Consider the following 14191-nt stretch of genomic DNA (forward strand, 5'->3'; position numbering starts at 1 on the left):
GATGCAATGTAGCAAATGGAGAAATTTATATAAAAAAAACAGAGTGAAGGATGAACAAATTGGAATTAGTTGATCACAAAACAAAATAAGAAAGCAAAAAATGGAAGAATAAAAGTAAGAAATGTACAGATGTTTACATAAAAATAATAGAAAAACTGAACCAATTTTAAAATGTAGTCCACGCAGAAGCAGAAGAAAAATACGGAATTAGAGTAAGATCGTTAACTAGATTTGACCGGTTCCTCAGGATGTGGAAAGATTCCCAAAAATCAAGATCCAATGAATTGGTGCATTTTTGGATAATTTGATAAGAGTTGAAATCTAAAGATTGATTTGAATCCCAACAGTGTTAAGCAAAACTTGTTTTTATGCAACTGTTGTTTTTTCATATCTCATTTTGTCTTTTTTTTTTTGTTTAATTTCTCATTTTTGGTATTTATACTATCTCCTGTTCTAGCGTGTTGCTTTTCTCGGATGACTATTCATCCAGAAGCTCACACTTCTATGCATTGAAAAAGGTGTTCCTTGTAACACCGAAACACGTGTCTCAGTAGTTTTGCAGTTTTTGTGCTTCAAAACATTGGATAATTGATTGTTTTAATTTTCAGGACAAAGGATTTATTCGTTATATAGGTTGTTTGTTGTAATTATTCCTCCCTTTTATTTCATTAGTTTTGCTGTATTCATTTTCTAATTCATAATTGTATTATTGTTGCATATTTAAATTGTTTTCTAGAGCCATGTTAACTATTCTTTCTAACCGAAGGGCATTTTTACCTGCCCTATTTTTTATTATAATGGGTTTGATTAGAATGAAAGGAATCAAGGTTCATCGTTTCGTAATATGTAAAAGTATCCTTTTTTTTAGAAATGATTGTGTTGATTATCTGCTGTGGAATAAATATGGTGCTAAAAATAATCATGTAACAAATGGTGTAATAAAACATTGTTTTATGTCTTAAATTTGTATGTATGACATATGAGTACCAAAATATATGTAAGTTATCACTTTTAAGTGTGTTTTATTGATGTTTCATTGAATAATTTCCTTTCATATGACTTTATCAAGTAAAATTAAAATCAAGGTGTTGTAAAAGTAATTATTAGACCAGAATTCAGTTGAAATTAATTGCAGTATAACTTCAATTTAACGATTTTCTCAATTTAATGATACATTTCACTGGTCCAGATTTGACTGCATTGAATGTCTTTGCTCCTTGATTTAACGATAACTTTTCTCTGTCCCGTGACAATCCTTAAATCGAGGTTCTACTATAATTTCAGAGCAGTGAAGACTTTTTTTTTTTTTTTTTGTTCTCAATTCTTATCAGTTTCAAATTTCAGTTACTAATATTTTTTTTTTCCCCTTTTCTTTTAGGTCATGTAGGGATATATTACAGAGTAAGTACTATGTAATTTCTCTAAAGTTTTTTTTTTTTAATTTTATTTGCAATCTTCACTTGAATGATTTGTGTTTGTTAATTAATTCTATTAGATATGAGTTAGACTAACTATTTGTGTTGGTATGAATTCCCATCAATAATTGAAATGCACTACTGTCATTTTGATTTTTGAGCACTTGAAAATTTACTGTATGTGATACCTTTTTTTATTTTGTAAGTTGTTGCATCATAACGTAGTGACATCTAACTTTTAATGTAATTTTAAGCTTTTAATTTATTGCCACTCACTCTGTTTTATTTTTAAAATTATGATAGTAACTGCTTTTTTGGTTTTAAAAATTTCTCAACATCCCATGCATTTTTGAAAAATATTGTTTTCTGTTTTATTTATTTTAATCTAGTAAACTTCTTTGCCTGATATAGCCTTTTTTCTTCAGATTTTGTATTTTAAATGCATCTTTAGCTTTTAATAATTGTATTACATCTAAAAAGGATTGTCTAAATCATTGCAATGATCTAAATGATCAAAATCACTTTTAAACATTGAAAGTTCATTGGTCTAAAATAAGTTTAATATTTTATTACAGGGTGGTGCTCTTTTGAAAGATACAAGTTCACCAGGTTTTCATATGATGGTTCCTTTTATTACGACATACCGCTCAATTCAGGTACCTACATTAGCTTGGGTCTCTTTTGAAACATTTCATGTAACTTAAACTGTAAATTGAATTAGTGTAACGGCCGGGGCCGGATTTAGGGGAGGGCAGCCTCCACAACAAAGGGGCCCCCAAGATAAAGTTTTTACAAAATATCCTAACTTTCACGGGTCGAAAATATTGGATATATACATATATATCAAAATATTCGGATATATATCAAAGTATCGGATATTTTCGTAAATATGATCTTTTTGAACCCTGATTAGGGGCCTCCACTCCTTCGTTGCCCCAGGGCCTCCACACTTCCAAATCCGGCCCTGGTAATGGCACCAGTAACAGACAGGGGTCCAGTATCAGACAGTCGTAAGTTGGGATGTAAATAATAAGAATTTTAGGCGAGTAAAACCGATGTCGCTGCGACTCATGACCACGGTGTGAAACCATCTAGTGTTATCAAAGTGAATTTTATAAGCCAGACACAGCAGTGGTGGAATGTTATGAACAGCTACCACGAGGTCTGCCGGTGTTTCATGTTCGTTTGAATTTAATAAGGTTTTAGATCTAAAATTAAACGAAATTTTGCTTATTTTGAAGAGAAAAGGGGAATTCTGTCCATGACTCATCCTTTCTGCATCCTATCTGTTACTGGGTGTCATCAGAATTGTCGATGTCTGTTACTGCGGGGTTCGGACCATTTTTTGAAATTGAGCAAATAAAAATAGAATTAACTCATTCAGAGGATCCAGAAGCAGCTGAATGGTAGATGAGATGTAGTTGCATGAGAGAAAAATAGTTTCAAAAGTCTAAATAGATTAAAAAGCTCAGAAAATTGAGTTAACCTGAGAGTGACGTCTTAAGCATGTCTATTACTGATGTCATTATCCTATTTAAAGCTGAAAAATGATTTTCAAATTATTTTCTGCAATAAAAATCATGGAAAAATTAGTTTTGTGAAAATTTTAAATTATTAAAATTTATGTTGATAGAAGCCATCACCATTGATTTGCTTCCTGTAGACTTTTTTAATTTGACGGACTTGTACAAAAGGGTACTTGATATTAAAATATCAAGTGTGATTTTGTTTACCAATGGCGTACCTAAGGGTTGGTGGGAGTGGCTCCCGCTAGCCGATCAAAAGCGAGAGGGGTTTCAAAATGGCCTTGATTATGTCAAATATGATTTTAAAGTGGAATACTTTATTGATTATATTAATAGAAAAATGTTTTTTCAGATTTGGGGTTTTTTTTCAATAGTTGTTTCGGGAACATTCTTGGAACATTGAAGTGTTATTACATTATCATGACATAATGCTAGTTTTTTTTTTTTTTTTTTAGTGGGAGACTATTTTAGAAATTATTTTCTAAGTTTGAGACAAATTGTTTCTCATATTACAGCCCACTAAAGCAACTATTTTTAGTTGCTGAACTCGGTGGCATCCCTGAAATTAATGCAAGACTTAAAAATTATTCACTGAAAACTAATCAAACTGAACGAATTTACATTGCTTTCAGTACGTCCACCTTGTTGTATGAGGGATTAAGTCAGTAGTTACCGTGGTTTGCACTAGAATGCAGGACTCACAATTATTGCTATATTTTCCAGAGTCGCGCTCAACAAAAGCATATCCCACTCATTTGCAGGCACTTCTGACAAATGAATACACATGATGAATAACTCCTCTTGGTATATTTTCTGTGTGAACCCTGGTGAAAGGATATAACTTTTAATCTGTGGCTGAACATAAAACAATAAATGGGACCTGGAAAACTAAACTACTTAATAGGATCAACTTGAAATTGTAGGAATACAAGAACTCTTATTTTTGTAGTAGTACTGTTTCTCAAACTTGTAGAAACAAATTTATGATCAGAGAAAAGTATATGGAAATAAAGTGTTAGGCATTTTATTTAGCTTATCAAATTACTTTAAGCAAGCCAAGAAAACACTGAACATTAGGTAGAATGTAGTGCAGTAAAAATACTTAAGTTTTTAAAGAAACAATAAAACAAAAATTATGAAAACAATCTTGTTGAAACAGAATTGCAAAAGTGCTACCGGCAGATTTCTGTGATTACAAGAAAACACTTTTTATTAAGAATAAAAATGTATTAAGATGTATTTGATTTTTTTTAGGTTACTTTACAGACAGATGAAGTAAAAAATGTACCTTGTGGAACCAGGTAATTTTCTTCAAAATATCCTTCAAAATCTTGATTTGATTATTCTTGTTTCAATTTAACTAGTTCTTTTTATGATATTGTGCATTAATATTTTAGAAATTATTAGTGTATTTTTTAAACATATAAAATACTACCCTCAGTGTGTAGAACTGGAAACGAACAGCATTCCGGTTAAAAATGTAAAGCATTACAATTAAACAAATTTGGATGTTTTTTGTTTATACTAGCATTATTATTATCATGAAATTAGTTTTATTTGATTGTTTACCTATGCATACAAAGCTTACATTAAGTAATTATTTGCTAACCCTTTACTCGATGCTTGATAGTTCCACAAATTTTAATGTAAGGTTGTTAGATACATGCCCAATTAGCTTCTAAAGTGGCAACTCAATCCATTGCAATTTGTAGTTTAAATAAAAACAATATGTGTGAAAAATGCTGGAGAGAAATCCTTTCAGTCAAATTTTTCAAGAAAACAGAATAATGGTGGTACCTAGGGTGATGACCCCAGTAATTGGCACTTTAAGAGTTTGTCCTTGAACTTACCTCTGTTTTTATTACTTAGAAGAAAAAAAAAATTCACTTGCAAATATTTTTGTATTAAAGAATGCACATCTGTGCACCTATTTCGTTCACTAAAATCAAAAATATTTGAATTGATATTTTTATAAAAATATGTGTATAAAAAGTTACCAAAATCACTAGTAATTGACACCTGATGCCCCAGTGTGTGACATCTTGTGATCCAGTGATTGGCACATGTTAATAGAACTGGAAAATCACTTTCTTTATCACTTTGAGTTTATATAATTTTAATCAATCATATTTTATCATAAGAAACATAATTAATTAATTTAAAGTAGGTAATTTTACATAAATTAATGTTAAATCACACATCTTGACGTTGAAAAAGTATTTCAGAGAAATAAAAATGAATTTGGAGTGTTGAGTGGAAAAAAAATCGAAATTATTGCTGTTTCATTAGTTGGTATGCAGTTTCGATTCTACGAATTGTAGCTGTGTCCACAGAAAAAAGAACATTGACCCGATGATTCTAAGGGACCATAAAGAATGAACCGATTGTCTACAGTTGCAACACCAGACTGATGGCCAAACATATTTGTTTTCTATTGTTTCTCTTAAAAATTTAACAGTATATTCTGTAGGATTCGAATCAATAGTAGAACCCATATAATATTGTTGCTGCAAAAATATCAGAAATCAAACTAGTGACATATTGCACAACACATTAGTGTTTAAAGGCACATGTGCCAATTACCGGAGACTAGCAAAACTGAAGCACCACTAAATGGCATCCATCATTATTTCAAAAATCCAAAAAGGTACAAAAATATATTTACCCACTCAAAATAACACCTTTCAACTAAACAAAACTTTTGACAATGAAAATTTAAAATATATTTTAAGTCAGATTTTAATATATTGATGCGCATGCTTCCCTTAAGCCAGAGAAGAAGCTTTTGCTACAAAAATGGCTGATTTGACACAAGCCACAATTGTTTCTCTTTCCTATGCACTGCTACCATTTAGTAACATGAATTGAAGTTATAATCTTTAAAGTAAATGTACATTCAGTTGGTATATAGCCTTTTACTTTTAAAAGATTGGGTACGAATCTTATTTTAGGAAATTTTTGTTGGAAGCATCAATCACTGGTGACCTGCCAATTACTGGGGATGGCCCAGTACCCTAGTGGTTGCTGAACTATACTTTTCAAATAGTCTTATCGTCTTTTTGTACACAACCCTGTGAATCAGCTGGAATATTTGTTTGAAAATGTGCGATACTGGGGTAAAATATCATCAGCCAAACATTCAAGTGCATTTTTCTCAAAATTAACTTTTAATGTCTGACGAAGTTTTTCCCCTGTACCCTTCATCCGTTTCAGTGAAATGAGAAACCCTTTTCTAAATGTGAAAAAAATCAAGAGCTTCTAGTTACTGAGTAGTAGTCACAATGAAGCAGATTAATATTTTTATCTGTAATTGTTTTAACCTTAAAATTTTTTAATCAAGTCTCCTGTTCTTAATTAAAAAAATTTTAATCTCAAAGAAAAATATTTTCTGCCATATTGCTGATATTTCTTTTTTTTTTTCTTTTTAGTGGTGGTGTAATGATCTATTTTGATCGTATTGAAGTTGTTAATATTTTAAATTCAAATAGTGGTAAGTAGCGCAAATAGTATTTCACAATGTAAAAAATACTTTATCCAAAAAAGTCGTTAATAAATCTCGGTTTTTTAACTAACATAAATGTTGTATGACCTGTAGTTGTCTTTTCTGCATCCAATGCATTAAATGTCACAAGCAGCTCCTATTACTTATTTTTTTACAATTACATATTTATATTATTACATATTTAAATTATATTTTATGTATAATTTTTTATTATAATGTGTATAATTTTGCACGTGCTTGAAACTGATAATAAGTTCGAAAATATACATAGGGTGCTATTTATGATTGCTAAAGTTAAACAGTTAGCGTTTCAAACGTTGTGTAAAAAATTACCACTCAGTAAACATGGGAAATAAATCATTATGATAGTAATTTTAGCAGTATTCAGTATTTGTTTTGCTCAACTACACTTCTTCAAAATAGTGCCCTGCTTTTTATTTATTTTACTTACTGAACCCTGGTGTGAACACACCTAGTGTGTTGCCCATGAGCAAAGTAAGACATCCGTTCAATCACTGATCATGTTTCCCAGTAAAGTAGACCACAAGTTTACTGTTAAAGAAGTGTTGATACGGTGTTTCTGCCTGGAAACATTTTGGGGTACTTTTAAATAACTGATAATGCTTATTACACTTATAAATACTAAAGAGAAAAAGCAATAGTATTCATAAATAAATATTGGTGAGCTTAGTGTAAAATTAAGGTAGGAAGTTTTGAAAAAAGTAGGGTGTGGTATTGGCTGGCATTGTAATGGATTGGCGTTTTGATGGATATATTACATTAAAATTCCTGTATGGAAGATTTATTTAGGCACAATTATGGTCATATAACGGGACTGGCGCTTTAACGGGCAGGCACTAAACCACGGTTTGACTGTATATGTTTTCTGCAAGTTGTTAAATAATTATAAGGGTTGCCATTGATGCACTATAGCATGTTAGGTATTATGAAGTGGAAAATTAGAATACAGATACTCTAAGTTCATGCACAGGGCTCGTGAAATACCATCACCATTGGCAACCAATATAGTTTAAGTGGCAAAAATGTTTTCAGTTTTTTTTTAACCAAATAGCTTTAATTTTAGCCACTTTTATCTTACGTTTATGAAGATTTTAATATGGAAAATTAGTAAAAAGTTGTTTCAACATGAAGATTTTGATGATTATAGAAATTGGAGAATTCTAGATTGCTTTGGCAAAGTTATGCTACACATTTTGCAAATGTCTCAAATAAGGGAATCTCGTTTCAAAACCAAGAATCTTAAGCACTAGATTACATGGGAACAATTTTGTTCCAATAACACTTAGTTTTCTAGGATGCCTGTGTTTTGGAACCCAGATGGAATAAGACCAGTCTCTTAAAGTTAAGTTTTTTCAAAATCAATTGTAATTCAATTGCAATTGTAATTTCAGATTTATTTTGAATTTTCCCTGTAACCTCTTTCAGCTTTTTTTTTTTTTTTTTTTTTTTTTCAAATTAAAATATGAGTGTGTTGTTTGCACTCCTGCCATGGTTATTTTAATTTTGAATCAAAACTAGAGGTGACATAATGCAAAACTACATTTTAAGTTCAATAAATTCATTCAGTGAAGTAAGTGTCTTGTTCTAAGTAAAAGTAATTTGAATTAAAAATAATTTTTCAGCCAATTAATCATCTAAAACTCATTTAGCATAGTTATCTGCTCAAAGCAAAAGTAATTTTAATTTAAAAAAATCAATTGATTTATAGCCTAAAGTTGGCTAATTATAGGCACAGGGCTGCTCATATAGGGTGAGGGGCAAGAGGGGCACTTGCCCCCTCACTTTTCAAAGTTAAAAATTAATGATCGATTTAAAAACTTAATTTTTTTGTGATAGATTGATTTATTTCACATAAGTAAAAACTAAAAATTCTAATTTTATGGACTTTTCTCATCTTATTTCATAAGAATGGAACTTTAGTTTCCTTCTTATTAGTTATAAATGGAGGAGAAAGTCTACAGTGGCTCTCCGTTCCGATTTTTGATGCCATATTTCATATTTTAGAAGTTATTTAATCAATGATATTAAAAGCCAGTAATATAGCCCAATTTTGCAAAAAAAAAAAAAAAAAAAATACAGTGAAGCACCGTTTATACATTTTTGAAGGGACTGTATGAAAAAAGCGTAGAAATGAAAAAACGTATAATAGGTATAAGTTAATGTGTATTAGACTCTGTAGGGACCAATTTAAAGAAACATATAATTGATAAAAACATATAAAAGCGAAACGGATCAACGGTGCTTCACTGTATAAAAATATTACAACTTCAGGGGTCACGCCCTCTTATCCTCACACTTCTTTTGACCCCTCACTTTTTCGGTGCACCAGCTGCCTATGGTTATTGGTAATCAACAAAGTGGCTGATTTCCGGTTATTGCTGATTGACCAGTGCATCCCTAATTCTGACCTTTGAATGTTACGATTAAAGTAACTTTTTAAGAATTATGCCTCTTCTTTCCTAAAGACAAATTAGAAATATGTTGGAAGCCCTGTTATAGGCTATTTCTTGTATTAAGAACAATGAAAAATGATTTTAAATTTACGGATAGTACAGGAACAAATATACAGTGAAACCTGTGCAAATTGACCACTCACGGTGCACTAGTTTAGTGATCAACTAAAACAGGTGGTCAACTTACAGAGGTTGATTTATATGATAAGGGTTAATTTGGTGCCTGAAAAAAGCGGTCAACTTAGATAGGTGGTCAACTTACTAGGGGGTCTACTTCACAAGTTTTATTGTACCTAGAATTAATAGTAATTTAAATTTGCTATGTGGGAGTGCATTTTTCTGTGACTTTTATAGCACTATTCCTCTTAATATTTTCAAGTTTTCTCAAAAGTAAATAAAATTCATGTAGAAAATAGTGTACTTTTAAAGCCATTAACAAATATCCCTTCATATTAATATGTTTCTTCTTTTTTTCCAGTTTATGATATAGTGAGGAATTTTACTGCTGACTATGATAAAGCCTTAATATTCAACAAAGTACACCATGAATTGAATCAGTTTTGTAGCGTTCATAATCTACATGAAGTGTATATTGATTTATTTGGTAAGCTTTGTATATTTTAAATACTTGTATTGAGATTGTTTAAAACGCTAATTGTTGTTTTCTGTTTGCAACAAGTTTTTGCATGCACAATTAATGCTACCCTTTGATGCCTTAAAATCTTTAAAACTATGGCACAACCAGGTTTATCCAGACTTTTTGGTTCCGAAGGCAGTCCAGATAATCCAAGTAGTATGGGTTGTAAGCAAAACAAATCCTTAAATATGCACTCTTATTTATTTATTATGATAAAAAAATCATGTTCGGTAACAAAATTACGTAGAATTGTTTACAAGATGTTAAAAAGCATAAAATTAATTTTTCAGATCATTTCCTAACAAGATCAAATTACTAAGCAGATTTTCAATGTACTTACAATTGCATTCTTACTATCATATTTAAAATTGTCTGTGTGAACATCAACTTTTTAGAAAGGCTGCTAATTAGATCTGGATGATCAAGATTTAAATAAAGAAAGTTCTACTGTACTTCTGTGAGCTAAGATTTGCATGAAATGTTTTAATGTTTTACTTCAGTGTCGTTTAGAATGTGGCATCCCTTTAATCATCAGTCAAAGCTGCAGTCCTCTAAAGTTCGGAATAATGTCATGCTAATTTTCAGAAATTGGAGTCTAAAAATTCACCATGATGAAATTGAAGGTCCATACATAACTTAGTTATTAACATTTAAAACTATTAAGACAGACACAACTTTACCAAAAATTCAAGAAAAGTTTTTAACACACAGTCCAACCTGCTTAATAGAATAGGCATTTTGCCATGAAAAAATATTCTAATAAACGGGATATTCCATTAACCGGGATCAAAATAACACATTACATCGGTTTGGTACATTGAATTAATGTATTACATTAAGCGGAATATTCTTTTATCCGATATTCTAATAAGCAGGCTCGACTGTACAACAAGCATCAATCACACCTCCTCCCTTCTGTTCAACTCTTAAACTTATCATTACAGCTCAGGTCTACCTACAAATAATTTGCTAGCAAATATTTTATCGCATTTAATGATCATTGAGTACTCTATTGCAAATTTTAATCAGAAAATGCTTATGAAATGTTTTCTTTAAGATAACATCTGTAGAAGATTTTTTTACTTTATTCTTTTTATTCACACAGATTCACTCAACTGTACTTTAAATTTTCAACCCAAATTACTAATAAATAAATTATGTATTTAAGATTTACAATGACCTGTGCTATTTTTAATCTTTTTTTTTTTCCTCCTTATGGTTCTGTTTAAACACACCTGCTCAGAAAAATCAATTTTAAATAAAATGAATTTCTTAATGTATGATATTTATTTACAGATCAAATAGATGAAAATTTAAAGACTGCTCTTCAAAAGGATTTAAATAACATGGCACCTGGTTTATTTATACAAGCAGTTAGAGTTACAAAGCCCAAAATTCCTGAAACAATAAGGAAAAACTATGAACTAATGTAAGTATATCTCATTTACTTGTACAAAAAAACCTTTGCCATTTCTAAACCCTATTAGGTAACAATACCTTAAAGCACCACTTTTATAGCTTTTTGTTGTAATTTAGAATCAATTGTAGGACCAATTTAAAAATTTGTGTATAATATGAGGTTTTTTTTTTCTTTTACCTCAATGAAAAGTTTTCAAAGTATCTGAACCCCAACTAAAATTACTTGCCCACCTCTGCCCTAGTGATTGCCAATATCCATAAGTTTACGGATCCTGACACACATTTTATAGAACTTGGGTTAGAGCTGATCTTTGAATGGCAAACTTAGAGCAAAGTTAGCTGCTCATAGTTCAATTACTTCTCAGACATCAGGGGTCGAAGTGGTCCTATATATCCTATATTTCCTATATTTTCAAAAAAAGTATGAAAATCGTCCTATATTTCCTATATTTTTGGAAAATGTCCTATATTTCCTATATTCCTGTTTTTTATCCAATTTATTTCTTTCAAACAACAGTAAATAAACTATCTGACTTCGGATTTTTCGTCAAAAGTACGTGTGCAAACGAATTTCAAATAAAAACACAGAACTCACTAAATCGTGCAACAGACATCTTCTCCCATTGGCTACAACAATATGACGTCACTGTAGTGGGTGGAGTTTCGAGAACGAATTCTGAAGTTGGTTTTAGAATTTTGCGTTTGGCAACAGCAGTTTGTTTTGTTTTCCAGCGTGGTTTTTTTTTGGTTTTCGTTTTTCGCGGGTATATTTTTGTGTTCATTGCATTTTCTGATCGGAATGATTAGTCTTTTTGCAATCTTTTCTTTTTGTGGAATTTTATAGAACAAAATATCTGTATGCTTGTGCTACAAAGCATTGGTTATTTCCTGTTAGTTCTCAACACAAAGACTTTTTATTTATTTATATAAGCTATGTTTGTGACACTTCTATCCCTGCAAAAATTGTGAGTTGCTGTGTTAATTATCAATAAATTTCACTTTGTTTTTTTTTTTTTTTGTCTACAAAGTACACTTTTTTCAAAAATTATTCTTTAAACTACAGGAAAGTCATTTCAGGTGTAAGTTATAATTTTGTTGGAAGGTTTTTTTTTAAACAAAATCATTGATCAGAATAAATAAATAATATGTATGTATTATTTCTTTTTTCATAGCGAAACTATTCATATAATGTGTCCTATATTTGTCCTATATTTTTTGTGGAAAATGTCCTATATGTGACAAGTCGATCACTTCTACCCCTGCAGACATTTATTTCCTTCTCAAATCAAAAGCAGCAAAAAATATGCTATTCAATATTACTTTCACTATTTGAACCTTAAAATAATAGTCCTATATATTAAGCCAGAATTATTAAAATTTCTCAGGTAACTCTCCTGATTCATTTGTAGAAAATGGATAATATCTTTAAATGCAACGTTCAGAAGTCAGATAAATGGTAGATGATATTGTTAAGATTTTTTTTTCTTTCACATTCCATGACTATCTAATAAAGTACTTCCTTTTTATTATTACTTAATTATAATTAGTAGTTTATTCTATGTTCTAAAAGTTAGGCAAAAGCTTACTTCATAAAACTAATATTTCTTATTGTATTTACTAATTTGTTTATTTCTTTTATTTTTGCTCTATCACAAACATAAAAGAAGATTTCAAGTAATTTTATTTTTAATTTCTAGCTGTAAGGTTTGGTTACAATATGGCAAATTATTTTATAGGAATCAATCATCAAATTAATTTTTATTAAGGGTCATTCCACATCAAATCAACACAATTTTTGACAAAATTTTACCTCACCCTCTCAGATTTTGATGAAATTTGGTACAGAGGTAGTGTTAATGTAGACATAATAAAATATAATTTTTTTTTGAAAAATATTAAACGGTTTTGAAGATACAGCGCTGTAAAGCTACCAAAAAGGGGTCAAAAAACGTGAAAGACCCAATTTTCAAAATGACCTAGAATCTTTTCTAATTAAGATAAAGAGTTGTGGTGAGTTTCATGTGACAGCACTTTTAACGACCTTTTCAATAATATACAACATGGTTAGGTTTGAAAAAAATTTATTTTAATTAAATTTGAATTAAAATTTAAAATTTAAATTTCCTCAAAATGTGCGTCCTCAATTTCTTTCAAATTTTTTTAAAAAAATGCTTATACACTACTCAAATGGCTGTAGAAGTTTCAAGATGGGCTTACAATGGGTTATGTTTAAAAAAATATTTGAATAAACCGCTGCTGGACCTACATCACAATTACACCGTATAATATAGCATGGTTTTAGTACCAGAAAATATTTATTAAAGGGATGAAACTAATTCGGTTTTACTTGCTAGTTAAATGCCAAGTAGCTGATTCTAAGAGTTTTTGCAGTCCATTTAATTGTATTTTTTTATTTAGTTACTTGTCAGGTTCTTCATTTTGATACTCAATGAAAATTACACCAAGAAACAGCAAAAAACCACATCCATTTTCATGTAAGTTGGTTAATCTTCCTATTTCAGGAATATCACCCCACCCCGACCTTCCTTAAATGGCAGGACTGCCTGTTGAAACATACTTGAACTGGTAAATGTGGGTGAAATTTGTCAGTCGCATAACCTCAAATTTTAAATCTATCATTACTTCATTTTTTAAAATAAACTAATGTAAGAAATTTAGACAATAAATATTTTGTTCTAAGTATTTTTTATGCTTTTAATTTTTTTTAAATATAAATAAACCTTATGAAATGTAATGGAATTAATTTTGAGGCATGCTTGCTTATTATTTAAAAATATATATATACAACTGATTAAAACCAAGTTATCAATTATTTGAATGGTTAACTTGCTAGATTTAAAAAAGGGGGGGGGGGGCGGGAGTGTGTGAGCTATTTGGTAGTCATTAAGATGACCTCACATAGTTGCGAAAGAAAGATGAAAAAAGTAATAAATTTAGTTACCAGATCTCCATAAGGTTTCATTAGGCATAACCAAGCAAGAAGGAATAGAACTTTGTTTATATTAAGCTACATCTGGCATATGTAGGTCTGACATATGGGCTTCATTATAATGTGCATGTCTGGATAGATTTTGTATATCACCACAGTTCCTTGTTTTAAGCTCAGTGTCAATTCTGATCAGCCCCAAGTCAGATGTGTGTTTTATTGGAGTGTGTTAAAGAGATAGGGAATATATTGAGTTTTTGTTGACTGCAGT

At 30.3% G+C, this 14191-nt stretch overlaps 1 protein-coding gene across 2 annotated transcripts in view; it reads left to right on the plus strand.

Annotated features, from left to right (window-relative positions):
* Positions 1 to 14191, plus strand: part of LOC129221414 (erlin-2-B-like) — a 36845-nt gene that overhangs the window by 11724 nt on the left and 10930 nt on the right. For both annotated transcript variants that reach the window (XM_054855897.1, XM_054855898.1), the window contains 6 exons: positions 1379 to 1401; positions 1991 to 2071; positions 4196 to 4242; positions 6370 to 6431; positions 9396 to 9521; positions 10851 to 10983. In XM_054855897.1, the coding sequence (XP_054711872.1) occupies positions 1379 to 1401; positions 1991 to 2071; positions 4196 to 4242; positions 6370 to 6431; positions 9396 to 9521; positions 10851 to 10983 (472 nt within the window). The remainder of the gene's footprint in view (positions 1 to 1378; positions 1402 to 1990; positions 2072 to 4195; positions 4243 to 6369; positions 6432 to 9395; positions 9522 to 10850; positions 10984 to 14191) is intronic.

The sequence above is a fragment of the Uloborus diversus genome, chromosome 4 (assembly GCF_026930045.1).
Source record: "Uloborus diversus isolate 005 chromosome 4, Udiv.v.3.1, whole genome shotgun sequence".
In the NCBI taxonomy this organism is placed as follows: domain Eukaryota; kingdom Metazoa; phylum Arthropoda; class Arachnida; order Araneae; family Uloboridae; genus Uloborus; species Uloborus diversus.